Consider the following 26,587-nt stretch of genomic DNA (forward strand, 5'->3'; position numbering starts at 1 on the left):
GAGAAGAGGCACCCTGGGTGTAGTGTGGAAGATGTTGGTAACTGATCCAATAACAAAGCACTGTTCTTGTTCTTTCTACATGAAACGGTCCCCAGTTCCCTATGGCAGTTTCTGGTAGGGAAGAATGATCTTTTATTTCCTCCCCTATGCCCCCCAACAAACCAGCAGAGAGCTGCCTTTCTTTGCAGATAACAGAATACATGAAAGTCAGGAATGATTCCCTTTTGTCTTATCAAGCTTTATTTTGTCATTAAGGATGATGAAGGTTTATTTCAATTATGGCAATGTAGACCTTCGGCTACCTTGTATCTACTGAAATAAATTATCGATCGACTCTGGACTTACGAACTGTCTTGAGTGTGCACCTCAAGAGCAGTCTGTTTAACTAGGCATGAATAAGAGTAGAAAGAAAGAGGATGACTTTTTTTTTTTTCCCTCTGCAGAGTTGACCCCTGAGGAGAAAGCCATGAGAATTGCCAAAGCTATGCGTAAGCAGTCATCAGAGGTAAAAGAGAAATGGGAGAACCTAAATGCCAGTGCTACTATATGGCAGAAGCAAGTGGACAAAGCATTAGAAAAACTGAAAGACTTGCAGTGTGCCATGGATGACCTTGATGCTGACCTGAAGGAGGCTGAAAACGTGAGGAATGGCTGGAAACCTGTGGGAGACCTGCTCATAGATTCATTACCAGATCACATTGAGAAAACTACTGTAAGTGTGGAATTCGTGGGGAATATTTAGCCTGTGTGAGTCACACCCCACAATTCTACCACCCTTAATGGTGTCAAATATGTTTACACTGTATACTTAAATTCTTATGTACGGTTTATACTGCTCTTCAAAGACTAGATTTGAGGTCACAAGGAAAGTCCAGTACTGTGCCACATTGACTATCAGCTGTGATTGCATAAGCATGTGTGATTTGCAAGCTACGTTAGTGTATATAATATAACATTATATTGGGAAAAAAAAAAAATGAGTTGAAGATTTCAAATATTTTCCGCTCAGAAATACTGTCCAACCCACTGTTAGGCTATGGGTGTGTTTGAAGCTTTGTCCAAGTACTAGAATATGAGCAAGTTCAGTCAGTTATAATCCTGGTAGATGACAGGAGGCTCCCCTCATTTTTGTAGTGGTGAACTGTCAGATCTGTTTGGCAATCACATATAGCTCTCTTCTTTGAAAAACATTTAGAGTTCTTTTAGTCATACGGAAGTATTTACATAGTTTTAATTCCTTGTCCATAACTTCCATGAATTTCATGTGTTGTCTATCTGAGCACATGTAAGTGAAAATTCGCTTTTGCTTTAGGTTGGCTTCTCTTAAGGATTATTTCAAAGGTGAGAACAAGCACTACAGTATAGTGTTCTCACAGACATAACAATTCTTGCAACAAGGGCTCCAGGCCTCTCATTCAGGGCTCATTATCCCAAAGCACTGCTGCCCATGACAGTTGTCATCCTTTGCTTAATTGCATGGGTTGGACTAGGGACCCAGTAATGCAAAACTCCCCAAATAAGCAATACCTTCTGATAACTATTAGCCAGGAAAGCTGACTTGAAACAGCAAAATGCTTGAGTGAATGCCTGAATAGGAGGCATTCTAGCAAAACATGTGGGTATGCCTTTGCTTTTTAATTAGTATGATAGAGGAAATAGTTATTTCAGGCAAACATAGCAAGCTTCTGTTTCACAAACACAACTTTTCAGTTTTCAAGCTCAAGAATGAATACGAAGAAACATTAGAGGACCCTGGGGTCACATACTTGACCATCTCTGACTTTAGCATGGGAAGCTGGCATTGGAAGAATGAGGAGTCATGGCTTGTAAAAAGTTTTGTGGAACTATTCTATTTGTTTACTGCAGCCTGTGGACTTGTATGAACTTTGCTTGGGGCTGCCTTATTTCACATGTATCAATGGAAGCATCCTCATTCTCCAAGCTTAGTTGCTACTTCAGGTTTAATGGAACCTAAAATCTTTTAAACAAAGGTAGTCAAAGCTGATTTACGTCTAGAGTGTGGTTCATTTGCGAAGAGTAATGCATCTCCTCCTCCACCTCTTAAATTTTAATATGGATACCAAAATAAACACTAAGCTGCTGATGCTGAATAGCTCTTTATTCTTACATTAAGAAGCAATTTGTCATACTTTGATAGCTTTTTCTGTAAAGAAAAGTAAAGCAAAAGCCTTTTAGGTTTTAGCTGTGGAAAAAATGAAACATCTGCTAAAGTAATAGGGTCCTGCTGGCTGTCCAGAAGTCACAAAATCACAGAATCGTCTAGGTTGGAAGAGACCTCCAAGATCAGCGAGTCCAACCTCTGACCTAACACTAACAAGTCATCCACTAAACCATATCCCTAAGCTCTACATCTAAACGTCTTTTAAAGACCTCCAGGGATGGTGACTCCACCACTTCCCTGGGCAGCCTATTCCAGTGACTAACAACCCTTTTGTTAAAGAAGTTTTTCCTAATATCCAACCTAAAGTCAGACATTTACATCTTGCCAGTAGGTGCCTTCTGTTCTTGGCCCTGATAAGAGAGGTTTTAAGGGAGGTAAATAATTGAATTGTCCAAAGAAAATATTTTTTTCTAGTTGTTTTTGGCTTGTTTCATGATGTTTAGTCATTTGTAGGATTGAACAATTAACTGTTCACAGCAAGAAAGACATTTGATGCATCTTTTCAACTGTAACTAAAACTTACATCAATTTGTCTTAATGCTGTATTTAGTTCCATTTGATTCAATAATTTTTTTTTTTCTTCTTTTAATCATTTTGCTTTACGATTCTAATCAGGTAAAACATTGTATTCCTTTACCTTAGAAGATACATGCCTTCATGCTTTGCTAATTCAATAATAGTTTTTAAATTGAATTGTTGTCAGCTGCTTTATACTGGAAAACTGCAGTTACTAGATGCATTTCTTTCTTAAGAGCTCCTGACAGTGATTGTACTGCTATAGTTCCTGATAGAGTATTGCCTATTTCTATTTGAAAGGAAGGGGTCTAAAGCCATATGACACCACAAATCACCTTACTGAAACCGTAATACTTGGTTTTAGTGGTGGAATTTGGATGTGGGCATTTGGGTAAATTTCATACCATTTTATTTCTTTCTCCAAAGGGGTAGGTAATAAGAATATTGAAATGAATGAACTTTCCTTGCTGGAGAACTCTTGAATTGTGTATCATTATTTAGTGTAAAATGCCACACTGGGCAAGTCAGCACCATGTTGAGCTTACTATGGCTTTCTTTCTGCTCAGGTGTCCGTAGAGCATAAATGTATGTCTCTTACTTATTTAGGCTTTCAGAGAAGAAATTGCTCCCATCAACTTGAAAGTTAAAACAGTGAATGATTTGTCCAGTCAGCTGTCTCCACTCGATCTTTATCCATCATTAAAGATGTCTCGTCAATTAGATGATCTTAATATGCGGTGGAAACTTTTGCAGGTATTCTTCTGAACTTGTGCAGTGGGAGTGGGGTATGGTGGGGGATGCTCCTCACTCTCTTCTCCTAAAAGATGCATTATTACTGTTTGTTTGTTATTTCTGTCTTTGAGGTGTTACTCAAGTGGTACAAAAGCAACCAAGGGAAACCTTTACTTCTGTGACTTGACCCATAGCTTTTCCTTTCATGCTGTCTCAGCAGTTTACTTACTCAAGAGACTGCATTAATCTCTGGAGGGTAGTGGGAACTATTATTGCATGCTTTGTTACATGTCATAGCAGTATTTTTACTGTGTAAATCATTGTTACTGAAAACTAGCGTGTTTCCCTGTTGTGTTTCCAGTTTCTGCAAGGAATTTCACTAAAAATTACCTAGGTATTAGTAGATCTGTAACAAGATGTGAGCAATAGCACATTTAGCTAAAAACAGAAGAGGGTATGCTGTGAGATTCATATTGCTGAGTTGTGATTATTGGTGCTTAAATGGTCTGAGAAAGGTAAATCAATGTGCCTGATTACAGTTTAAACTTGTGAAGTTTTGCATGGAATGATTTAATGAAGTTTCTTCCATTAGTTAAAGTTCATTTAGTAATCTTTGCACTTTTTTTTTTTTTTTTTTGTAATAGATATTTTTTGTGAATGTGCTGCTATTTATTTATTTGCCTAGCTCTTCAGGGTAATATGAAGTATCTGAAAGAACTGGGGAGAAGGATGGAGAAAGTTGCCTCTCTAGCTGAGGGCATTACAGCAGAACTTTCAAAAGTCAGGTGTCAGCTTCTGGGCTCATACGTCTGAATCTGTCTCCCTTGAGAGACAGAATTATTAATATAATTTGGTAATGGGTTTCTCTTCTTTTTCGCTCCTCAACTTGAGTTAACTAAGCACCCAAACTGCTGCTGGATGTGCTAGTGCAGTTTCAATTAGTAAACCAGGGTAAATCGTGTCAGCCAAAATAGTCTGTGTTGGAAAGGCACTGTGAGATCAATACAATCAAATGAAGACCTGCTGACTATAGAAATTTGGACAACAGAAGGGCTGCGAGGAGGTCAGAAACTTCAGTGGTCAGCTAAAGTCACCATGAAACTACTATTGTTTGTTATTGATCCGCAGTGCTGTCATAGGAAGACTGCAAACTATGAAAGGGACTTCAAGCAAACAAATACATAAAATGTAGCTTTGAATAGGTGGATAACAAATAAGTGCTATGGTAGAAAGAAAACTTAAACATGTTTAACCAAAAATAAGTGCACACCAATGTTTTTAGTGTCATGGCCCCGGTGTTACAAAGTAAATTTTGTAAATACCTGTTTGTGTGTAGGTGTCTGTAGAGGATCGCCTTAAACAGCTGCAAGAGGCACACCGAGATTTTGGACCTGCATCGCAGCACTTTCTCTCCAGTAAGTTCTTTGAATTAATTGATGCATTTGACATACAACTGCACAGGAGGTTTTCACAAACACTGCCCATTACTTACTGCCCTCCAGGTTTCCCTCTGACCTGAGGCACAGAAAGTTCCTCTTCAACATTATCTACCTCCCTGATTTTTTGCAGGGGTTTTTCATCTTCATCATAACTTCACTGACATTCTCACTGGTGTATTTTCCTCTGGGGTCACTGCAGTATCTTGCTGAGTTTTGATTGCATCCCTGTTCGATTTCTTCTTTGTCCTCTGTTTGCTGCAAGGTCTGACCTGTGGCTGCTCCAAAGTCTGTGTGTTCATAACCACATCTTCTCATCCCCTGCTACCTTCGTCTTCAACTTCCTCTTCCACACTTGCTGGGACAACACAAGGGAAGAGCTGCCTGGATTTTGCAGACTAGAGCATTATTAGTGGCTTCACATCATAAATTCCTAGAAATTCAAATAAAGGGGTGGGGAATTCAAAGTTGAATGACTTCCTTTTGAGACAGATCTGTGCATCTTTTTCTATTTAGTAAAAATTTCAGAAATATAAACCTAGAATCTCCTAGTGTGGCTAGAAGAGGGCAAAAAATGCTATGCTCCCTCTTTCTCTGATCTGATGCATTCAGTAAAGGTAGATATTTTGTCATATCAAGATCCTTGTTAATTTTCTGACCTTGTAACTTTATGGGCCATCATCAGAGCTAATGACACAAAGGTTGACCCAAGTAGTTCTCTGATTTTTGACAGAGGGCTTCAATAATAAAAATAAAACTGTTGCAAGAGTAACAAGCCATGAATATAAAAATGAGCAGCTCTGTTCAGAGATTCTCAAGTATGTGCCTTTATAGCTAAACAGTTCATATAATTTAAAACATTAAATAAATCTTATTTTCTTCTTGAGCTATGTGACAACAGTGTTCTTATTTTAAATTGACAACTAATTTCGCAGTAAACATGATAAGCAAATTGTAATGTTTTTAAAATAGTACAGCAGTTATGCAAAATGAAGGCTCTTTGAGTCACTTTTCCCTTTTTTAAGCTGACAGGGAAAAAACAAAAACAAAAAACCACAACTGTAGAAGTACACATTTTCTGTGCTATATAAACCTCATTAGAAGTGTACCATCATGTCGCCATGGTGGGTTTTGTAGACCTCCCAGTCTCAAACTTTTAACCTTGACATGGACAGTACACCTATGTAATAATTTGTTAAAAAGAATAGAGATAGAAAGGTAATATAGACTGTTGAAGAATGCCAGATTAACCATTTGGGAGAGTGGTAGGTCTTGTCTAATTAAAACTGATTAGGAAGCAACGTAGAGAAGATGCATTTTCCCCTACTCTAACTGGTTTCTTCAGTCTTGGGTAACTGTTAAGGATGTTCACTTCTACTCACCTGGACCAACGGAAAAATGCAGGTGAATGAGCTGAAAATAAATAAATAAATAAATAAATAAATGAGTGTAAGAGCCCTTGTGTAAAACAAAGAAGCCTGCCAGACAAGGTTGGTTTGTTTTGTTTGGCCTGGATCATTTCCTTCATTTGGTTTACAGCATGCCACAACAAATACTTTCATTCACAAGACTGAATGAGTGGTAAAATGCAATGGGAGCTGGGGGCAAGAGAATGTTGGAATTGTGTAAAATGCCTTTGTTGCTGGATAAAATGTCCATAGAATTGTGTCCAAGGAGACTATGCAATACCTTATCAGCATGCCTCAGCCTTGCTTAGGGCATCTTCTGTAGGCTTAAGCGGATGGGGAGTTCAAGTGATGAACAAAAGTTGAGAAGGGAAAGTTTCCAGAATGCACGTTTTTAAGTACTGCAAAAGGCTATAGCCAAGAACCACAGCTCTGCAAAAACAAATAGTATGCAGTTATCCATTTAAATTATTTGTTTTCAAAAAACAACAAAAACAAAATACAAGCAACCTCTTCACCCCCAAAACAACTGCAAAAACTTCTTAAAAATTCTATTTCAAGAGTTTGAACTAAACGGTGTTACAGAAGTTAATACCTACAACTTCATGTAAAAGTCTGTTAAATGAAAGTCAGAGACAGTAACTTTAAAAGGAAAGCAATAAAAAAATCATTAAATCCAGAAAAATGAAGGTTTTATCCTGACAGGTTGAAATAGTGCATATTCTAAATCAAATTTTTCAAACCTTCTTTGTAACCGTAAGTGACTTCTAACTATGAAGAACAAGCAAGGCTGTAGTCTGAATAAAATAACCTCAAACTCCTAAAACTAAAATTATGATGTGATGAATCTGTCTCATACAAATCTTTACCTCCAAAGCTGCACTTCTGAATTAGAGGGCAGGTTTTCATCTGGGCCAACAGCAACTATTTTAGGTTGGTATCACCTACCTGTTACTCTTCCTGCAAACCTTAACAAGAAACCATAGCCTGCACTCCCACCAGTTTCAGCTGACTGGCTCCCAGTTGCCATTTAATCAGTAATTTGTGCTAGCAAAACACCTGTTTCTACCTGTTCATCAGACTCCATCCCCTTAATCCAGCGATTTCCCTCTGCTGTAGCTACTTGTGTTTACTACTGCTGATAGAGTTCTTGGAACACTAAATCTGTGGATTCATCCAGACCATCACTAAGAAAGTGCTTCAGCGTATCTATTTTCTTTATTTTTTAATTATATAACGTTGTCCTTTCCTGAAATGTCCTGATGTAGGAGGCTGATCTAATGCACTTTTGGAGGCCACTACAATGTACTATTCTTTGCTGAATTGTCTCTCTCCTCCAGTCAGTGTTAGGCTGAATTTAATTGCTCTTCCTTTCATTGCTTTTGAGATGGAAAATAAGCTCCTTGCAAGTTAACTACTGATCCATAAATTTTACACATCCTTATGGATGAAGGTGAAGAATCCTTATAATCCATTATTCTCTGAAAAAAAAAAAAAAAAACACAAACAAACAAAAACAAAAAAAAAACCACCGTGATTGTTTTATTGTCTCCTGCCTTTAGAAACTAACGTAGTTTTTGTCTAATTTCATTTATTTTTTAAGGCCTCAGATCTGCTCCCCTCTGTTTTGTTTCTTGCATTCTTTCTTAGAAGAATCCACAAACATCCATGGAGCTCTGGATCCACATGGTCCCTAACAAATGGCCTGGGCCTTCAAGTGTCCTGCTCAAAGCATCCAAGTGGTGTTCAGTCTTTTACTAATACCTGCAGCCCTGCTGTTGAGTGCCAGAATCAATAACTGCTCTGTTCAGATTTCATTGAGAACCTGTTTATAGAAAAGAATGGGAATTCCATTTTACAGAGGTTTGTGCAGCAGAGAAAACTGGCACTGCTTGTAGAAATTCTGTTCCCAAATAAATAGAGTATGACTCAGTCCATAATAATAAGCAATTTAATTTATTAAGGTTTAGTCCATATCTGTGTCAGTGCACAGTACGTATAGTCTGTCCTAGCACAAAAATCATACCTAAGCTAACTGTGGCCACGTTTTTCATTCTGGTTAACTGATATAATTAGTGTAGTTACCTTAGCTGCTATAGGTACCAAATTGCAGCATTAAAGATGAAACTTTGTTGTTGTTGTTGTTTTGTGTTGTTTTTTTGTTTGTTTGTTTTTCACAGCATTGTGAGTACCTAAGATTATTTTTTTAGCTAACCACCTCTATTTGAGCATTTAGACATTACTATACATTTCCGTTAATAAGTAACTAATTATATCTTATTGCAAACATTATTTTCTTCAAATAATAGTGTGGTATTTCCTCTGCTTTTTCCAGTGAATAATGATAGAATCATAGAATCGTTTAGCTTGGAGAAGACCTCTAAGAGCAACAGGTCCAACCATTAACCTAGCACTGCCAAGTCTACCACCAAGCCATGTTCCTAAGCACATCTACATGTTTTTTGAATACCTCCAGGGATGGTGACTCAGCCACTTCCCTGGGCAGCCTGTCCCAATGCCTAACAACCCTTTCAGTGAAGAAAACTTGGTTCAAGTAGCTTTCCAAATAGTCTTTTCAGTTAATCTGTCCTTCAGTACATTAATCTAATGTCTCTTAACATACAAACCATGAAATTTTGTATGGTCCAGGAAGAGGTCACAACCATTAAAGTCCTCAGGGAACAGCTGGCTGGGAGGAGGGTGTCGCCTGTCCATCTCAGCAGGAGTACTGGCTTGTGGGGGCTTACGCTGCTTGTACAGGTCTTGGATCAGAAGAGAGAGTTGTTCAAAAAAATACTTTTCAAAGAGGGATGAGCTCAAAAGTGCTCCCTGCTTGCAGGGAAATCAGATCAATTGAGAGCTTTAATTACTTCAGACTCAATGTGGATCAGAGCTCCATCTCCTTTTACCAGGCTTTTAAACAGGGATGTTAGTGCTTAAGAGTAGGCACTCTGTTTTGAAAGTAATTGTGTGTGTGTTCAGTATAAATTCATCCTGTTGTAATGCTCAGTTAGTTAGTCCAACATTTTCTTTCAATCTCTGCTTCTACAGCATGTTCAGTGAAGTGAATATGATAAAACCCTATCAGACACTATTCTGGTAGTTTCCAGCAGGCCATATATATTCCTGCGGTTCTTCACTAAATAGCCACTTTTAAGCTATGCACCAGAAGTCCTTTTGGCCTAAATACTTTCCCCTTTTATCTCTGGGATCTCTAAGTGAATAGAGTAGTGTCGTGTATGACTTTATGCCTTCTGCAACATGGTGTACAGAAGGCTTCTTGGTGTTACAGATGATATCTGTTGATTTATTGGAGTTGTATAAATCCCGCTGTTCAACAAGGAATACAAAGGCAGGTTTTGTGCACGATTGTTGGCTGTACAGTGTTAATCAATATTAATCAGAGTTGCAAATAGGAACAAAGGATTGTAGCAAATGGTAATAAGGTTGATATTTCTCCTTTTTGTTCTATTGTTGAGTATTAATTACAGTAAGTGGAGGCGTTTATTTTCAAAACTGAAGCTGATGGTAAGTCTTTGGAGGTAGGAAAACCACTGTGTCCATTTTCTCTGGATGGATAGCTTGCTTGTTCAGAATTTATTATCCTTCTGTGAAATAGAATCAGCACATTTGTTGTATTTCAAGCTTGACATCAAATAGATGCCTAAAATCACCTTGATAGATTGCAGTCATTTCCTCCAGCTGATTTTCTAATTACTGAAAGTTGTCTGGGAAATTATAGCTGTTCCCATTTAATATATTGTAACTGTTTTAATTGTAAAATAAATAAATAAAGATAGTTGTTGGTTTTTTTTGACAGGTGTTTTCTAATAATCATCTTCTGCTTATTTCCTCAGCCTCAGTACAGTTTCCATGGCAGAGATCTGTTTCACATAACAAAGTGCCCTACTATATCAAGTAAGTTTGCCTTGTTTCTTTTTAAGCTTTCCTTAAGCAAAACAAAGGGACTCATCACCATAACCTAGTAGAAAAAAATATATATATTTCTAAGAGGTAACTAGAAATGTTACTAAGAGTCTGTCCACATGTTGTTATGTTACATGCAGTATATATTTTCATGTTTATTTTTTTTTGCATGCTGTATCATTTTGAAATATGTAAAAATAAAATCAATGACACACAGTAACCAAAACCCCCCTCTCAAACATAAGAAACAGCAGAGACACTCCAGTATATCGTGGTATTGCTATTCAAACTAAGCACATCGATAATGGTGTGGCTCATCCAGAGTATGAACTCTAAAGGGAAAGGACTGAATACATAATGCATTGTCAGAACAGTGGTGACTAATATCTGTACAGACCATGGTGGTGACTAATATCTATACAGACCATTCTTTGTTTTGTGCAAAATTCCTGCAGAAAGCTGTTTTGGTTGTCTTCCTGTCATTTTCTTACTTCTAGGAAGTTTTTATAGGGCATAATGTTAGTGTAAATGTAAAATTAATGTAAACATAGAATAAAATTTTACAAACATCTTGATTACCAAGAGGAATCATTGAGGTATTTATTTAAAAAATAGTACGAAATAATTAGTTTTGGAGTAATCGATTTTGATGTGTTCTGCTGGGAGCAGTAAAACTTAACTTAGTTTTTCTCATTCCATAAGCATTTATTTATGTACTGCTTGCCTGTACTTCAAAGGTCAAAGACTGCAGCTTTGAGAGAAAGATAGCTGTTTGCTAGAGAGCTAAATGAAATTTTAAGAAGGTACAGTAAGCCAGACCCACAGCTGTTCATTGTAGGCTGAAGGAAATCTGTGTTAAAATGTTATCAGTTTGAGTTTGGAAAAAAGTAATTTAAGTCTGTAGGATAACTGTGAATTGGTCCTGCAGATAATTCATTTTAAAAGAACATTGGTGAGGACTTTGTACTCTTGTGTATTGCTCTGTCATAGACCTGAAAGCTACATTTTGTATTTCAAATAATATGAGTGCTTGAGAGCTCTGAAAGGTAGGTAATGGCAAATCTTGTTGTTTATCTGTGTCAATCAAATTTGTTGTCATTCTTGAAATGCAACAGTTTTTAAACTGTGATCTGATTTATTTATTTATTTTTTTTTAAGTGTACAGTAGATAACTGAAAAAAATGAAAAACTTTCTGTGACAATCCTTGAGTTTTCTATAGAAAAGTTTGCATCTCTGCTAACAAATTTTGCAGGGGGTTACAGAAGTGTCAAAATATAGAGAGCAAGAGGAAAACTACCCTGAAATATTCTTAGTTTTCGAATGAGGCCAGTTGAGGCTGAGAAACAAATCCCAGCATCTCTCAGAAATAGTGTGTTGGTTCTTTTTAATGATCTTGCTTGGGACATTTGACAAAGGGGCAGAAGTGTAGGGCAAGTTCTCTAACGGTCGAGGTCTTCAAAGAAGCAGAGACCACTGGTTTATTTTGAGGATGGTTTTTATGAAGTCAGCAGACTGCTGCATCTCAAAGAATTTTCCAGTAATTTGCCCCATCTGCAAGATGATACATGTTGCTGAAATTATATCTTGATGCTTGTATCTTGAAAGAGAATAATTATTTTACATGTAATTGTTAGGATTTTTTATTTTTAAAAGCATGGGGAGGAATCCTGATTTTCAGTAGCTCTGTGGTCTGACAAGCAGACTGACAGTGGCAGCTTCCTTCATTTCTTGTTGCATACCAATCTAAATTTCAGTGGTAGCAACGCAGCAGTCAGGTAAAACATAGAGTGGTAGAAAATAAAATAGAAAAGAACTGTTTTCTGAACTTCACTTGTTTTGGCATGATCAGGCTGGAGAGTACTCTTAGCTTTAAATAGTCCTTTCAAACTTTGTCTGTTCCCTACTTTCAGATACAGAGGAGATACAGAAGATTTCAGATATAGAGGAGAGGAAAACAATGCTGACATCAAACCTAATTTGATTGAAGCAACTAAATGAGCTTTTGTAATACAATTCAAGAGGATAGTCAATGAGATTTAATTATGTTGGTTGGTTTTTTTTTTTTTTGGGGGGGGAGGGGTAATTCATATAATTTGCTATCAGTCATATTTACTGTTTTTATGGTAAGATTTTTATGTTCAGTGAGGGACTTTAAGGTGCCAATTTTTCATTTTAAGGGATAAGGAAGAAAAACATAAGAACAAGGAAGATAAAAGTGTGATTCAATGATTGGTGGAAGAAAACAGAGAATTTCTGAAATAAATAAAATAAGTAAATTAATTTTGAATGTGAAAGAAATGCTAAATGAAATCAGTCTTCTTTAATTCTGAATAGGAACATTCACTTTTCTTAGTCAACCATAAATTCATACCTTTACTCCATTTGGGTTGCTTTTTTGTGAGTGCCCTTGAAGGAGAAAAGTTAAATATTTAGAAAGTGACATATCTGCAGATGATGATGCAGTGGTACTTTACTAAGATGAGTGCTTAAAAAAATACTGTATTCTTTGCAGTGTTACTGCATATAGAAAAGTTGTTTTTAAAAAAACACTGCAGTTGAGAAGGCAGGAGGCAGTCCTTTAGGTAGCAATGAAGCTGTAAGGAGGATGTCAGAATGATGCAAGATGTCTGTATTTTCAGATGAGCAGCATTTATTTTGTTTGTTTCCTGAGGCTGGTGGTAAATTGCATTTACATGCACAGAGAGAGGTGTCTTGGAGAAAAAGGGCCTTAGTGTGCCAGCACATGGTGGTGGCTTTGGAGAACAGTTTGTTCTTCCCACCCCATTTATTAACCATTGGTGCATCTGCTCCCTCTGCATTTGTATTTAATCAGGTAACAGAAGCACATGAAAGATTGCAAAACTTGTGTACAAACTCCTCTGCCCCATAAGCTCAGACAGGCAATTTGAGTTTGGAGCATTTTGGAAAGGAGGGACTCCTCTGTTGGAAGGAAGGGGAATTCATAATTCATTGAGACCAGGTTTATAAAGGTGCGTGTGCCCTGTGCTACTGCAGATATTTAGTTGAACTGAGCTTGCAGAGACAATTTAGCCTCTTTTCTCCTCTTGAATATGCAAATCAAATTTGCCAAGTGGCTTTACCTCTGCTGAGGTGATTTTATTTAGTCCTGTTTTTCTCCTGCTTGATTTTTTTCATAATGACAATTGGTAGAGGATTTTGTATTTCTGTAGTCTGAGTCTTCTCTGTAGCAGTAGAATTCAATCAAAACACAAATCTGTAAAATCTAGGTTCTCTTTAAAAAATCTTAATCTTTCATGCTTTGTAAAAGAGAATGGGACTAATGAGCTGTATGGAGGGGAGATGGAGCACAGCATGCATGCTATTTACTAATGCACTCTTAGTAATTAAAGTGTTAAGTTTGGACAAATGGTTTGGCAAACATGCCATTGAATGCACCTTTCATAGGCTGGATTGCAAGGGTTTGAGATTTAATATGGAGTGTTATCTGCTCTTTTTCATTTACAACTATTTGATTTGCACAAATAAGACATGTTTGGCCATAGCAGATATAAAAAAAAAAGCCTATGTAACATAGCACTTCAATAAAAATGTTCTGAAAAGAAACAAGAAAAACGGAGACACTATATATGATCTTTAAGCATCTTTGAGGAATACATGATTCACTGAGAGGAATATTCATTCAGAAAACATAATTACCCTGGCATTTCTCACTGTTGTTCATTTAACTGTAATTTAAGTGTGCTTCAGCTGTGTACCATTCAAGGCTATTATTTATTAGATATTTGTACTGTGCAGAAGAAACAAAAGGGAAATGCAAAAAGGGTCACAGTAAGTTTAATCTCATGCAGGGCATTTAATAGGAGAGCAGCTTCTTGGTGTAATCATTAAATTGATCCATATCAAACTCCATAGTCACCTTGGTTACTTTTCTATCATCCTGCGAAGAGTCTGAAATGATCAAGATTTTCAAAATCCCGTTTTATTGCCTACTATATCATGTTCAACTTTATGGTGGAAAGAAATAAAATGCTTTCTGTTTCTAGATATTTTTTTTTCAAGACTGTTCAGGAAATCTCTCCTGATGTTTATGTCTTTATAGGGAACAGGAGAACTAATGGAACTGGGAAATTTAACTCTTACTCTAGTTGTAACCATTCATAGAAGCATTAAGAAGTATATCTTTAGAAGGAAGAATAAAATCATTTGCAGAAAGAGCTAGTACAAGTTTCAGTTTTTGAGAGTTTCTTCAGCTACCACTTGCTGCACTGGTCTTCATTTTCTATTAGAGAAGTGCAGTAGCACACTTTCTCTGGAGAGATTTCAAAATATCTGCATATAAATTGCTCCACCAACCTCTAAAATACATTACCCTTGCAATGCATTATGCTGACTCTTTTTCACCATAAAACAGTATTTTCTAATGGGCTTAAAAAAAAACAAAGTGGGGGAAAAAAAAGAAAGTGTACAGTATCTGGATAAAACACCATGACATTTATAAAGCGGGGATGTTGTTCTGCCTTTTGAAACTCGGCAAGGGCAGCAGAGTCAGAGCTCGGAGTGCTACAGGTTCGTTAGTGATCAGTAAAGGTTCTGATTTCAGTTAATGTTTTGGGCAAATGGCTATAGGAGCAAAAAGCATCTTAACATGGATCCCAGAGTACAGTTTTATTACCAGCTCTTGTCTTGCTTGCCAGTGACTATCAACAAAGATGCGGGCTTTGTCTATGCTAAGAAGTTATATAAAAAGCCTGCTGTCTCTCTAGTTTACTTTCTTGTAGACAAAACGTTAAAGAATGAATTGATTTTTTTTTTTTCTCAAGTCCATAGACAGCTTGAAACAAATGGAGATGTGCAACTTGCTCCATTCATTTCAGGAGGATTGTTCTCTTATTTCTAGAGATCGTAAGTTAAATGCTACCTCCTTGTTAGCTCTGAATTTGCAGTCAGTGAGTGTTTTTAACAGGGATTATCTTTGTCAATTATAATTAGAAAGCTGCCAGCAAATATAATGGATAAGCAGCAGATTGTAAGGGTAAATGTTTCTCATTTAAGCTTTAGTGCAATTCATTAATACGTAGGTTTTTAAAAATTGAAATATTATAGCTGTAATGTTTATTTTTTAGTTATTTAAAATTACACAAATATATTTAGACTTTTTTAAATGGCATTGTTTTGTCATCTACTCTGTACATGGATACACGTTTTGCTGTGTGGCTTGTATTCATAAAATCCCAGAATGGCTTGTGTTGGGAGGGGCCTCATAGATCATCTAGTTCCTACCCCCTGTCATGGGCAGGAATGTCACCCACTAGACCATGTTACTCAAAGCCCCATCCAGCCTGGCCTTGAACACCTCCAGAGGTGGGGCATCCACAGCTTCTCTGGGCAACCAGTGCCAGTACCTCACCACCCTCTGAGTCAATAATTTCTTCCTAACATCTCCCCTCTTAATTTAAAACCATTCCCCCTTGTCCTATCACTATCTGCCTGTGTCGGTAAGTGTTGGCTGAAGAGACCTGAGACTCTCTTATTCTGAGTAGCTCAGTCTTGTGATACTAACCACAAAATAGCACTAAGTGAATTATCTTACGGCTTAGTCAGTGAAACACTTGTTATTCGTTCCTGACTGAGCCAAGTTGAAAGGCGTAACGTGTCCCACCGCTTGTGCTGCTGTTCTGTCGAGCAGCTCACTTCTGTCATAGCAGAAATGCCTTCTTACACCAACCCCTGTGTGCAGAATGAAACCTCATATCCTGAGCTCCTGTAGACCATGGAAAGACCTTTTTATGCACTTTTTATGTATGTAGGATGACTAATGAGCCCAGTTGCTTTTTACTCTTACTGAAAGTAAATATCACCTTATTCTGCAAGCTCCTGAAGCTGAGTACTCGTGAGAGAAGGTGCTCCTTGGTGTGGGTGTCACAGCAGCAGCCACCTAACATTCTCATCGTGGTCATGCTGCTCTCTGGTATTGAAATGGTTTTCAGTCATCTCACTGTCTTAGTTTGAATAAGAAGAGAAACATCAGTGACCACCTACATAAAGGGATTTTCTTCCAAAGGAGCAGTGGAAATACTGTAAATCTCCCTTAACAAAAAATTGTGAATGGATTTATTATAATAAAGCAAAGAATAGTACATATACATGCCGTGTTGTCACTGCAGGCTGTAAATCTGAACCAAATATGTAGGCGTGCTGCTACATGACATACCCTCTGCTTGGTTTCTGTAGCGTGCATGCTAGCTATGGTTGTGCTACACTTACACTAGTGTGGTTGCAGCTGTCAAGAATTGTTTTGCTATGGTTCTCATAAATCACTAGGACTGGAATAATGCATCAGATCAGTTGACTTAAGAAAGAATGAACAGGAAAAGAAATTTTGTTATTTTGGTTTGTTTGTTTTAATATCAGTTGCCCATGTATAAGCAGTTTTTCTTCCCGTCCAGACTGAACAATGAGCATATGAACATTTGCATACCAGATTCATGGAGATACAGTATTTCCATTGTAAAATTGTAGGTACGTCTAAACAAAACTAGACCTTTTATTTTGTTCATCCTTGAATTTATTTGCGTACGTTAACTGGAATATTCTTGGCAATGCATTCAGTGATTTTGTAAATGGTTCTAAAAAACTGTTGAAGTGAATAGGGTTCTGATGGCAATAAAATGAACAGAATTTCTAACGTATCTTCTTTATGCAAAAAAACTTGGGCCTTTAGACTGATATTTCTTGGGCAGTTTTAGCTCAAAGATCAACTTCTAGTGGGCAACAACAGATCTTCCAATTATATGAAGATTCTGTTTCTAATTCTGCAAGTTGAGGAGTATCGGATTTTAAACCATGAGGACTGGAGTAAACGTGGTTGGTCTTTTAATGCTGGTTGGTGAAACCTGGGACAGAACTGCCACATTACTTGCAAAGAAAGAGAACATGTGTGTAGGTTGGTCTGCTCTTGATTAAATGCCTCTTTTGAGTTTTTTCAGTTCAGTGAGATGACTAAAAATGATGAACCTTCTCAGGAATTTTGACAAGTACCATGTAAAATTCTGTCTTTTTCCCCCCAGCGTCATTCCAAATTTAGGTTTTGATTAGCTTTCTCCGTAGGCTAAGTTTTCTATCATTGAGGGTTACAGATTGTATTTTTAATAGAAAAATACAGAAAATAACATTTTTTCACAGTCTTCGTAGAGGCTAACAGGGCTGAATTTTCTGAAGACTTCCTGTACTCTCTGTGTGGCGAAATCAATCCATCCAATTCTCACTAATTGCCTTCTGGACATATCAGAAGTTATATAGACACCAGAGGAATTCACTTGGAGCTCTCAGTGTGACGGAGTAAAACCATTTTGCTTGGAAGTCTTCAGAAAATGATTAGAGCACTTTTTTTTTGAAAAAAGTGAGTACTGATCTAGTTGCTTACCTAGTTTTAGCTGTTTCTGGTCCTTTCTTGTAGGGATGACGCTTTTCATGCATCCATGTAAAAGAGCTATAAAAAATGTGTGATCTTGCTTATTATGAACTTTCTTGTTCTTGTAGGTCTCGTGTATGTTGTTTGCGTTTACTGAGCAAGGTATCAGAGAAGCAAGGGAACACAGCTTTTACTCTCTGGTCAGTAGCTGATAGGCAGGTACTTAGTTACTTGGTTAAATAGATTGATATGTCATGCATTTGCATAAAAAGGAGCTCCTGATCAGAAATTACTAGGAAGCTACTGGAAATTGACTAGGCTCCCCTAGTCAAGTTACAGATCATACAGTATTGTAAAGTTTCTAAACAAGCTTTTTAGGGCTTCATCTGCTTGCGTTAGGAACACAAAAGCTGCTGTATCTACAGCAGAGAAATATGGATCTTTTTTCAAAGAACTGCTTTACAAACCTAATCACGAGAAAGCACTTTGTCTTGCATGCCTCCAGTTTGGAGCGCCTAATAAAATGAGTCCTTTGTCTAACAATTTTATTTGTAGCATAGAAAGGTTAGATGCACACCCATTTTTTTCTTCCTCTGAAAATCAATTTGTCTGCACATAGAAGTCCCTGCATATTATGGAACTGTTATCAAACAAAACTTTGCATTAAGAAATGTCTCTGTAGAGACTGATTCCAACCCTCTTCTCCCCCCCCCCCGGGGGTGGGGGGGATGGGTTTTGAGATTTACAGTCACATTTCTTCCCTCAGCCCTGTCCTGTGTAGTCTTGCTTTAGTGCCTCAAAAATGAAGCCTAATCCATGGAATAGATTCAATGGATGTACTGACCCTGCCCGCAGCAGTGGTGTTGCTGCCTCCTTTGACCTGAACAGGCTGTTCAGTTGCTGATTCATTCCCTGTAAGCCCATGCCTCTTCTCTGCTGGATTCATGTATGAGATTGCTCAGCTGTCATGGATGTTTTCTCTCTGCTTTGGGATGAGTCTGGCACAATCACCTTCCCCTCGTGTAGTCATTTAGCAGCTATCAGGTAGTAACTGATTCATGGGGAATTGTGAGCGAGCCTGGACTCTCTCCCCTTTTTTTTCACTTCCATCAGATGATGCACACTGGGGTCTCCTGTCTTATCTCATAGAATCCCAGTGGCAGGTAGCTACCATAGGTGGCATGTGAAAGAACTAAACGAAAAAAATTAAGAGGATTTGATTTTGCACGTTCTTCATGTACATTGCTTACAGTGATATTTTAACATTTTAAAAAGTGAAATATATTTTTATGTATACGTATATAAAACACCAATTGCAGTACTGCTGTTTACCTTCACTCTCAACAACAAAGTTGGAAGGTCTTTTAGGTAAAAGCCTTTCCTAAGGAACTACAAGACTTTTTTTCTACAATCTTGGACTCCCGCGCCCCCCCCCCCCCCCCGTTTTTTCCCCTTTTCATCAGAGGAGTTTCTGCTCAGGAAAGAAATTCTGCTTAGGCAGGGTTTAAACACATAATTAAAATCAGGAATGTGTTCAAATGTAAGGATGTACTTCCTCTCTCATACGGGGCTTTGGAAAGGGTTTACTATAATATTTTGAAGTCTCAAGGTCTAACAGAAGATGTAGTTTTGCATGTTGCCTAAATCTCTCATGTTTAAATGTTGTCATGTGCAGGGCTTTTCCTTCCTTTGTATCATTTACTAGGGAATAATCACAAAGAGGGAGAAGAGAATTTATGCCTACTGAATTAATTGGCAATACGTATTTGTCTGTGAACTTCCATGAAAACCACCTCACAAAGTTGTGATGGTGCCAGTATACAAGTCAGATTCATGGCAGAGAGAGTTCAGCCTAGTGACAGAGAGAAACTGACTGCAGAGACCTAGACCAGACCCAAACCTGGAAGGGTCACACTGGTGTGCTGAATGTAAACTGGGACTCATATGCGCTGTGCAGAGGCACAGTGCATGCACTTTCCAGTAGTGTTTCTCAAAAGGGTAATGTAAAGAAGTCCTTTCACCTCTTACTTGGTTTGCAGCCTGCCTCTGCTTTGTGGTATTTGTCCCGTCTCTATAGCTCTTTGCATCAGGAGCCTTCTAACCCTTGTTTTTGTACCACTTAACATGAAATAGTGCATTCTTGGTTGGTTCCTCAATAGGAAAAACAGCAACAACAACAAAACCATTGGTGAGAAGTTACTGTGCACCCACAGAGGCACAGGCATTTGTACCAACTGAAGATGAGAGACCACTATAATGAAAAGGTGTCATTTAGTGTCATTATGTGCAACCAACTACATCTGTATGTGAAAAATGTTTGCACTAACCATTTTTAAGTAGAAACAAAGGTGAAATAGCTGTATTCTGTGTTCATTATTATTAAGTCTGCTAACCTGGCATGATTTCGTTATTAACTTTTAAAGTGAGTGCTATGATCTTTTTCGCTCAACTTCTCTAATTAATTTTCTCGGAAATCTAATTCAAGTGTAAATATTTCGAGCCAAGACTGTGCAGTCATTCCAACAATTGATATTCAGAAACACGCAAGATGTGGCACGTGGAACGAAATTCAAGATTTCATTAGGCCTGAGATAGTATGCATTATGACCCCTCTGGCTGCATACGTGAAACCTTGGTGAATGAAAGCAGCAGTACTAAATGGTGGGTTAATTGATGCTGCCTATTCGATCTCTGTTCTGTGAGTGCTAGCATAGAACACACCCCTGAATTATGATACTCTGGTAAAGTGTGAGGCAAGTGGTCAGCTTTCCATTAGATGTGGTGCAGGTAGAACTTAACATTGTTGGATGTATTCTGATATGTTCAGGTATGCAGTGGAGTCTGAAGTAACATCTCAAAGTTTTTTATTTTTAAAGTGTGTTTTACGAATGTTTTTATTGTGCTACAGTGACAGGAAGTTTTGCATTTTTACCTTCTCAGTGTAAAAGCTTCGGAGTTCAACTGATAGTATCACACTTAGAATAAAAATATAATGTTATTAAATATGGATGGGCTATTGTCTAAGTTTGTGACTAAAAATATCAAGGAGAAGAGTGGCACAAATCAGGTCTTCCGGTGATAGAGCCAATGGATTTCTTTCCTTTTGAAAGCAAAGTCAGAGTATCTTTCTTTTTTTTTCTTTTTTTCCCTTTTCATGTGTGTATATATGTTACCTGAAATTTTGATTACCTCATTCCTTTGTAGTCATGAGACCCAGACAACCTGTTGGGATCATCCTAAAATGACTGACCTTTTCCACTCCTTAGGTGAGTACATTTCTTAAAACAAAGCACTATATGATATTCATACCCTGAATGAAAGCTTGGATTGTTGACCCACCTCTGAGATGTTACGACCTGTATGTAACGGTATTTCCCAATCTGCTGTGATCAGACACACTTTGCACAAAACCTACTGCCTTGATCATGTCACATCCATTGGTAATTTTAATTCTGAAAAATATTTTCTGACGCTATGCTTTAATGTAGCATCCATCCTATTTATTTCTGCAAAGTCCACATGGAGTTGTCCAATGATGTGGGATACCAGTCTGGAGTGAACTGATTTTTGTAATATATCAGAGCCAGCTATGCTATCAGTGAAGGCTAGGCCATATTATGATACAACTAGTTCAACATGCCCTGCTAACATCTGCATTTACTGGGAAATCTCCCTTTCTGAAGCATGGAAGGATAAAATACTGTTAAGTGAGGGAAAATAAATTACTGTACCTATCAGTTTCTAAAATAGAGTTTATGGTTGTCTGACAGCTCCTTTCAAAGCAGTGTTGACAAAGTCATGTCATAGAAATAATGGGTTAAAGAGCCATTTTTTCTCCTTTACTGTGACCTTTGCTGCCCTCTGAGATGTAAAATATTTGAGAAATGTACTGTATTTGAACACTTCTCTGAAATCTATTCAACACTACATAATACACGTGTAAAGCTCTATCATATGGATATATGCTGTGTGTGCCAAGATAGTGTCAGGATTTCTGATGTGCCAATCTCTGAAGGCCCTGCACTGTCAGAATCATGAGGCCTTCTCTGCAGGTGGATTTTTTTTTTTAACAATAACTTGTCAGTTGTTTTTGTTTGTTCTGATATATGGTATTAATTCATTGCAGAGAAAAATAAGGGATATCATGTTTTTTTTTTTCAGTATGTAACACTGTGAAAAAATATATGTGATGGAAACTTAGACTCTGTTTTTAGGGCTGCTCATGTTTCTCTTCTGCTCTTTCAGCTGACTTGAACAACGTACGCTTCTCTGCCTACCGTACAGCCATCAAAATCCGGCGACTGCAGAAAGCACTATGCTGTGAGTTTTGCCTTTGAGACAAATCGTTTCTCTACAGTACTTGGGGAAGGGAGGGTCAGCTTAAACTTTGTGACATTCACATTTAACAAGGGGCCAGATACATCCTTGACAGATAGTCAGCCAACAAAATGGCAGGAAGAATTCCCAATAATAGGTATTGTTGTCACAAATAAATAAAAGCATTGACTGAAAAGAAGGGCTGCAGAAGGTAAATGCTATGGGGTAAAATGGAATTCCCATTGATAATATTTTGAGAAGTGATAGGCAGATCAATATTGAACCTCTGCCTATTGCATTCTGTTCCTCATACAAGGTGATGCAATCTAGTCTGAAATGATTTGAGCTAAAATCCTGATCTTTGACATGAAATCAGATATTTTATATTTTAGAGAGTTAAATTCCATTTTTTTGGAGTGTTTACTCCTGCTTGATATAATTTTGAAAATAATCCTCTCTCTCTAACCATATCTTGGTATGTTAACTCCAGTTAAAGAAGAATTTAGGCCGCTTGAAGTGCAAAGTTATAGGGTACAGATCTGTATAGTTGGCTATGGGTAGTTGGTATTGCTCTACATTTTAATCATACAAAGGTACTACAACAAAACAAGCTGCTTTTATTAACAATGATAACATGCATGTGTACATTGGGGGTGTGGGGAAGGGTCTCAGACAGGCAATAAGCATGTATTTCATATGGATCAGTGTTCGTATGCTTCTGCCCAGACCTGTGTTGGCATTTTTCCCTGTTTTTAAATAATCTAGTAATTCAGCCACAGTTTACTCTGAAGAGTAGATAGATTGTGTCCATTAGATAGATGTCCATTAAATAGGTGCAGCTTTCTAAACTATTTTTCATTGAATCACAGAATGCGTTGGGTTGGAAGGGACCTTAAAGTTCAACCCCTCTTGCTGTGGGCAGGGACACTTCCCACTAGACCATCTTTAAATTTAAAGCCATTGCCCCTTGTCCTGTAAACACATGCAATTGTAAAAAGTCCCCTTCCAACTTTCCAGTAGGCTCCCTTTAGGTACTGGAAGGCTGTTATGAGGTGTCCCTGGAGCGTTCACTTCTCCAGGGTGAACAACCCCAACTGTCCTAACCTACCTTCACAGAAGAGGTGCTCCAGCCCTCTGCTTATCCTTGTGGACTCATTCTAATACTTCCATGTCCTTCTTGTTCTGGGGGCCCCAGAGCTGAACACAACACTCCAGATGGGGTCTCACAAGAGCAGAGCAGAGGGGCATAATCACCTCCTTTGCTCTGCTGGCCACACTTCTTTTGATGCAGCCCAGGATATGGTTGGCCTTCTGGGCTGCAAGCGCACACTGGTGGTTCATATCAAGCTTCTCATCAAGAAACACCCTACGGTCCTTCTCATCAGGGCTGGTCTCAATCTACTCTCCACCCAGCCTGTATTTGTGTTCAGGATTGCCCCAGCGCAGATGCAAGACTTTGCACTTGTTGAAATTCACAAGGTTCACACTCGCCCACCTCTCAAGCCTATCCAGGTCCCTCTGGATGGCATCTCCTCCCTCCAGCTTGTCGACCGCACTGCACAGGTTGGTGTCGTTGGTGAACTTGCTGAAGGTGCACTCAATTTCACTGTGAAGTATGTATCAACATATACCTAAAAAAGAAAAACAGAGTAAGAAAGCAAAGTAAAAATCTCCTTAGGCATGCTCCTCTCAAGAAGGAAGAGTGAAAAAACAGACTGCACATGATGGATGTTAATCATGCTGCCTATGCCTAACAGGCGTATGGATGCTCTAGCCACCTGTATAGAACAAACTTCACTTTCCTAACATTTAATATGTTTTGAGAAGGAACATACTTCCTGCCCTTACTTAGACAGCAAATTATTTCAATTTCTGTAATAACTCCAATGGTTAGTTCTCCTCATTCACAGATTTCAAAAGTGCCCTAGTGTCAGAGTGAATATTGTCTCCAGCTTCAGAGGGAGGTGGAAAGAGAGAAGCAGCAAAAAGTAAAGAGAATATTCTGGTTTAAAAGTGCCGGGAGTCCAACTGTCACCTCTACAGATCCAGTCTGCCTTGTTATTTATGAAGCTACTTGCTTGCTCCATCTCTGTCTCATGTGAGGGAGACTGAGAAACTGCTTTCTCTCATCACAACAGCCAAAAAAATCTTTATTATGTGTGCCTATTCGACAAAGCATTAGTGTAATTTGTGAGAGCACAACAATGTGGGCTTTTAAGAAGGACAATATAGATTATCCACAAAGCTAAATTCTACAAGATTTTTGTCTCTGAGCAGGAACTCTCTAAGATCTGGCACGATTTTAAGACCACCTTGAAAAGTATAATAAATACTACTTTGTCATTGTTTGCTTAGCAGATAATGTCTTGTCCAGGAACAGGTAAAAAATCCCTTTAACTGTGATGAATCTCAACCTGTTTCTGGTCCAGGTATGGCTGCTGGGATGACCAAAACATGGCCTGTGCTAACACCTCCTCTCTGAGGAAGGGAAGAGTGACTAAGCACCATCTGGAATTCTTTTCTTACCTTTTTTTTTGTTGGTGGCCATCTTATAAAGTAGGGACAGAGTCATCCTCTGTGCCCCCTGCCATTCATTCTCTTCTGAGTTACTTTAGTCTTCCATTGTATTTCCCATAATTTTAACTGTTGATTTTTATAGGTGTTTGGATGCATAATGCCTCAGAAAGGCTTATGAGCTAAGGCAGTGAAAATGTCAAAACAAATCACTAGAAAATGAGGTCATTGTAAAATGTAGAACATGACAAATTGCTGTCACAGCCGCAGTGTGTGTAGCTGAAAAGGTCTTTAGGTGAGAGCTCCAAGGGCACAGCTGAAGAGGCATACACAGTACCACTTGCACGTGATGGATTTTGACTTTGTAGTGAGGACTTGCAAGACAGTGTTAGTAGTATACAAGCAGATTCAGAAGTAAGTAATTTGAGAACTGTGCTTTGGAAAACTTAATTGATGCAATGTCTCTCTTTTATTTTTTTGCTCTTAACTAAGGGTTTTGGGGATGCTCTTCTTCCCCTCTGTCCCTTTAGAAGTACACAAATAGAGTCATATTTCATCTTACTCTGGTTTTGGAACATAGATTCTTGCAGAGACTAGTGTATGTGTATACATACCTACATGCGTTTAGTTTGTAGGAAGCTGAGAAAGGTTGCAGGTTGGAAAGAACAAATTCTCAGTCTCTGTCTCACGTTATGTGGGGGCAGACATACTGACAGCACTTACCCTCTGTGACACAGTAAGGATGGGGCCTGAGAGAATAATCTGTGCTGCAGTTGTACAGAACAGCTATGAAGCAGCAGGCCCTGACAGTATTTTTGTGCATCAGGCTTCAGCTCATTTTCAAAAAATGATTTTTCACCAGATACTGAAGTGTAGTATTGGAAGGGAGAGGATACAAAACCACCATGTGTATTCAGAATGCTGTCACTGAGCTCCTCTAGGTGATTTAAAGCTTAACAATGCCAGTAGGAACATCAGCCACACAGCGCTAAGGAACGAACAGTGAGGCACACTGGACTGAAGAAGAGAGCTGTGCAGACTTCCCTCAGCCAGCCAGTCTTTTTCAGGAACTCTCATTAACAGGGTTTTTCAATACAAAAGTTTCTCAGCAATGCCTCTCTGTTTTCTGTGGGGTTACAGCAGCTTCAAATTTGCCGCTGGCAGCTGCATGTCATTAGTTGCTTCTGAGTTTGTCACGCACTTGTGCTCAAACCATGCTGAATGATGGGGTTTCTGTTTACCATTTTCCTTTGGGAAAGTCTCCACATTGCAGAAAGAGAAGACTTAACCTTTATGGCTGTTTGTTGCTTAACAGGATTATTGGTCATTCCGCACGTGTGAGCAGGTACAACAGTACAAAAAGGTGCTAAAGCTGTGTGTACAGTTGGCTTCGTGCCAGCAATGGCATGTAAGTCTCAAGTTAGCTTTTTGCCATCTGCATAAGCACTGTTTATTTTAAAACTTTTAGAAATTGAAAATGTAATGAGAAAGTAACCCTTCTTTACACCAGACCAATCCAGAGGCTCTGCTAGTGTGCAGCCCTTACCGCTCGCTGCAGGGTAACTGCCTGTACCCAAAGTTCATTCAGCCAGCTGAGTGCTGAAGTAAGCAGGGATAGTAGGATTTTCTTCTGGTTGTTCTCCATGAATGGTGTCATCCAAAAGCATATATTTTGCTAAATTTGCATTAGTACACCAGCGGAGTTTCCGCTTAGTATGAAAATACTGAAGGTGCCTTTCCCAGTTCCTTTGGCAGAAATGTGAATATGACATCTTAACCCAGCAGATCAAACCCAGGAGATGAGCTAAAAAAAGAATGATATAAACAGCAAACAGATGTACATTCCCTGTAAGTCTGATGCTGTAAAGTCAGAGTAGAACCTATAGTTGTCAATGAGGGGAACAGGAGGTACTGTCTCTCATTTTATAGTGACATTAGGAAAGGTAGGTAGAGGAAGTAGGACTGGGAGTGTAACCTTCTTTTGGCCTATAACCTTATTTTTTTTGGTAGATGCTCAGTGAAATCTAGGCAGAATTGCTCATGGTAGTTAGTGTTGTCTTGTTTCTGCTTTTTTTTCAGCTTGCACTTATTTTTTGGGCCAAGCTTGACTTACCTGATTTGCACAGACTGCCCTTCTGGGGTCATTATTAAACGCTATTGGTG

The 26,587-nt window shown here is 38.4% G+C and overlaps 1 protein-coding gene across 7 annotated transcripts in view; it reads left to right on the forward strand.

Moving 5' to 3' along the window:
* UTRN (utrophin) overlaps nt 1-26,587 on the forward strand; it is a 344,112-nt gene that overhangs the window by 252,038 nt on the left and 65,487 nt on the right. For all 7 annotated transcript variants that reach the window (XR_004749455.1, XM_035321865.1, XM_035321866.1 and 4 more), the window contains 6 exons: nt 444-712; nt 3,305-3,451; nt 4,767-4,845; nt 10,130-10,190; nt 20,798-20,859; nt 21,839-21,913. Coding sequence is in view for 6 of the 7 variants with exons in the window: in XM_035321865.1 (XP_035177756.1) it covers nt 444-712; nt 3,305-3,451; nt 4,767-4,845; nt 10,130-10,190; nt 20,798-20,859; nt 21,839-21,913 (693 nt within the window). In the remaining variant the exon portion in view is untranslated. The remainder of the gene's footprint in view (nt 1-443; nt 713-3,304; nt 3,452-4,766; nt 4,846-10,129; nt 10,191-20,797; nt 20,860-21,838; nt 21,914-26,587) is intronic.

Source organism: Oxyura jamaicensis, chromosome 3, assembly GCF_011077185.1.
Source record: "Oxyura jamaicensis isolate SHBP4307 breed ruddy duck chromosome 3, BPBGC_Ojam_1.0, whole genome shotgun sequence".
Classification (NCBI taxonomy): domain Eukaryota; kingdom Metazoa; phylum Chordata; class Aves; order Anseriformes; family Anatidae; genus Oxyura; species Oxyura jamaicensis.